General features: G+C 33.3%; 1 protein-coding gene across 2 annotated transcripts in view; it reads left to right on the top strand.

Moving 5' to 3' along the window:
* Window positions 1-3056, top strand: part of LOC106880362 (cyclin-dependent kinase 5) — an 81177-nt gene that overhangs the window by 52194 nt on the left and 25927 nt on the right. For both annotated transcript variants that reach the window (XM_014930247.2, XM_014930248.2), the window contains exon 5: window positions 1865-1960. In XM_014930247.2, the coding sequence (XP_014785733.1) occupies window positions 1865-1960 (96 nt within the window). The remainder of the gene's footprint in view (window positions 1-1864; window positions 1961-3056) is intronic.

Here is a 3056-nt window from a genome sequence, read left to right on the forward strand (position 1 = left end):
AATCTGGTTTTAGCCATGTTGGAACTTTACTTTCCCATAAAAGAATTGGACTGGATGTGACATAATGAGGAGACTCGCAGCAAAAATCGATAAGTTTGAAACCGCATGTGTCTGCACTAGCTGCATTGCACCAGACACATGGTTCTCATTAAAAAGTTGTATTCTTTTCCTATATAATACAATCATTAATTATTTTTGCATTGGTAGTTCTGATCAATGGTTCATTTGGGGAAAATAAAAATCAGTGTAAAAGAAAGCACAAGTTTACCGAAGTTAATCTGTCAGCATAATATAGAGTTAACATTAGAATTTTATTCACACTAATGGCAAAACTAAACACACAATAAGGGATTTGTAAACAACTGCATATTTAGTCCAAACAAAACTAACTGGGCAACAAGTCTACGATATAGTGTGTGTTAAATGATACAAGTGTGGTTCTCCTCGAGGATTTAGTGTTGGGGGTGTCAGGTTTTTTTACATAGGTGGATGATGGAGCATTTTTTAGCTGATAGGTGGGCAATATTGCAGTTTGGTGCAAAAAGTTTGGGAAACACTGTTTTAGATGTTTATTGTTAGAAATAGAAGATTGTTAATATATAGAAGTATAAAAGTGAGGCACCTCAGTGTTGATAGACTATAGATCGACATTTAACCCTTTAGCATTCAGATTTCTCTGCCAGATGTAATGCTTATTTATTCATATTATTTTGAATTAATTGTGCATTATCTCATACCTTCCAGATTCCAATGATGTGATTGTATATTTTTAAAATGACATTGTAGAGAAGGTATAAAAGGCTAGATTTGGCCACTTTGAACATCAGACAAGTAGAATATTTTCGCTTGGTATGGCCAGTTTAAATGCTAAAGTGTTAAGAGATTTGTGATGGTTTTGTTAAAACCATCCAATGCAAAATCTGGCTTTGCTAAGTGATCTTTATGTGTAGTGGATGAAGGCCTTGTTGATGGCGAGGTCAGTAACATTGATTTCACTTAAGTTTTGTGATGTGTAGGAAAGCACATTTCCAGTTGGTTTAACTTAATGAAAACTGAAGTAGTTAACTGTAAGTAGAGAAAGAAAATCAAGGTGATAAAAGAGATGGTTGCTTTTGAGTTGTTGAAAATGAAGGTAATAGGTTAATAATTTACCTGTTCAGTAATTTGCTACAACACACAGTTGTGTGTGGATCACTCAGTGTTTTAAAGTACAGAAAAAAGGATTTCAGTGATCTGCTTAGCTATCTCAGGTAGGTCAGTGGTGCAGCGCATTTTTTGTGTAGAGTAGTTAGTGTAGAACTAACAGAAACCTGAGCAGTCTGGTTACTTGAAGCATCAGAGGATTTGTTTTGTGAGGTAAGCTACTGAGCTGTTGATTGCCTTGATCAATTAGCTGTTCCATTAAAGATAATACTGCATTCTGTTGGTTACTTTTGTGTAACTTTCTTGCTGTTATTTTCTGTGAAATCTAGTTTCAATATTCCCTTATCTATGCTGTTATAATTGGTATTTATTTGCTCATGCAACATTTGTATTGTTTTTAGATTATTCTTTGATTATGTCACAGAAATGGAGATATCTTTTGAATTTCAAAGACAGAATGTAAAATTGTCATTTGTCAAATGATAGTGAGAAACTTTAATTTTTGAAAGTATTGATTTAACTATCTGATGTTTGATTATCTAAATCAGTTTTCATAATGATTATACTGATTTCCTGAAGGTGATAAGTGTTACTGTTTGCTAATTGTACATTTAAGAAATATAAAATTGTTTCAATATTTAAAGAATCATATAAGAAAATCTAATTCACCTACTTTAAGTTATTTATATTAATATGTTTTTAACTTGGTTTATTTTTTCAGTCCTTCATGTACCAATTATTGCGGGGTCTAGCATTCTGCCACAGTAATAATGTTTTGCATCGGGACTTAAAACCTCAAAATTTGCTCATCAATAAGGTATGATTATCTTGAAAATTCAAATATCATATATATGACTTTTGCTACTCTAAAAGAAACAGTATGTCCAATAGCTATTAGTTTAGTTTTGTAAACCTTTTATCATTAACTGAATCTATCTCTTGCATAATGTTTTGTATGCTTACCTAGTTTAGTGTTGAGACTATGATCATTTTGTTTTTGTATTTGATTTGTGAATTCATCTGTTGAAACAAATCTTATTGAGTCTTGGGAGAGTCATTATACCAATAATAATAAACATATGTATTGGTTCAGTATCACTTCTTTATTGTTAGTCAATCAATTAAATAGCTAACCAACTAATTATTCATTTGTTTGATGTGCTTGTTAAACAATTAATTGGTTAGTTGTTTGTTTGTCAAAATCTTCGAAGCTGACCTTGAAGAGAGAGAGAGAGAGAGCATGTCACTGATGAGGTCACCAAGTGTGATGAAAGGACTTTAACCAACACTAAAGAAGTGATATTGAACCAGTGCTTGTATTATTCTCAATAATATTAATACGCTAACTTTTGGTTTTTGTACATACTTGTTGTGTGCGTCACACTTCAAAAAAGTGGCAAAGCAAGAGAGAAGAAGTAAGATAGAGAGAGAGAGAGAGAGTGAAAGAGAGAGTGAAAGAGACAGTGAGTGGTGACAGTGTTTGTTTTGTCTTTTTAAATGTTTCAGAGAAGATGTAAGAGGGAAAGAAAGAGAGTGAGTGAGAGAGAGAGAGAGAGTGAAAGAGACACTGAGTGGTTACGACGTCCATCGCAAGAGAAGTAGATACATAGATACATATACACATTGTTAAATCAAAAGCGGGAAAGAAGCGGGACACAAAGTAAGTGAAAGAAAGAGAGAGAAACTGAGAGAGGCAATAGATACATAAATTCAAAGAAAAGTTCATACATAGATACATACACACAGCAAATATTGGATGTCAGTTTCACTTTTCATTACCACACGAGGATAAAATTAACTCACAAGTGGCTGAGTACTCCACAGACATGTATAACATTAACGTAGTTCTCAGGGAGATTTAGCCTCACACAGAATAGGACAAGGCTGGCCCCTTTGAATTACAGCTACAACTC

The sequence above is a fragment of the Octopus bimaculoides genome, chromosome 9 (assembly GCF_001194135.2).
Source record: "Octopus bimaculoides isolate UCB-OBI-ISO-001 chromosome 9, ASM119413v2, whole genome shotgun sequence".
Taxonomy (NCBI): domain Eukaryota; kingdom Metazoa; phylum Mollusca; class Cephalopoda; order Octopoda; family Octopodidae; genus Octopus; species Octopus bimaculoides.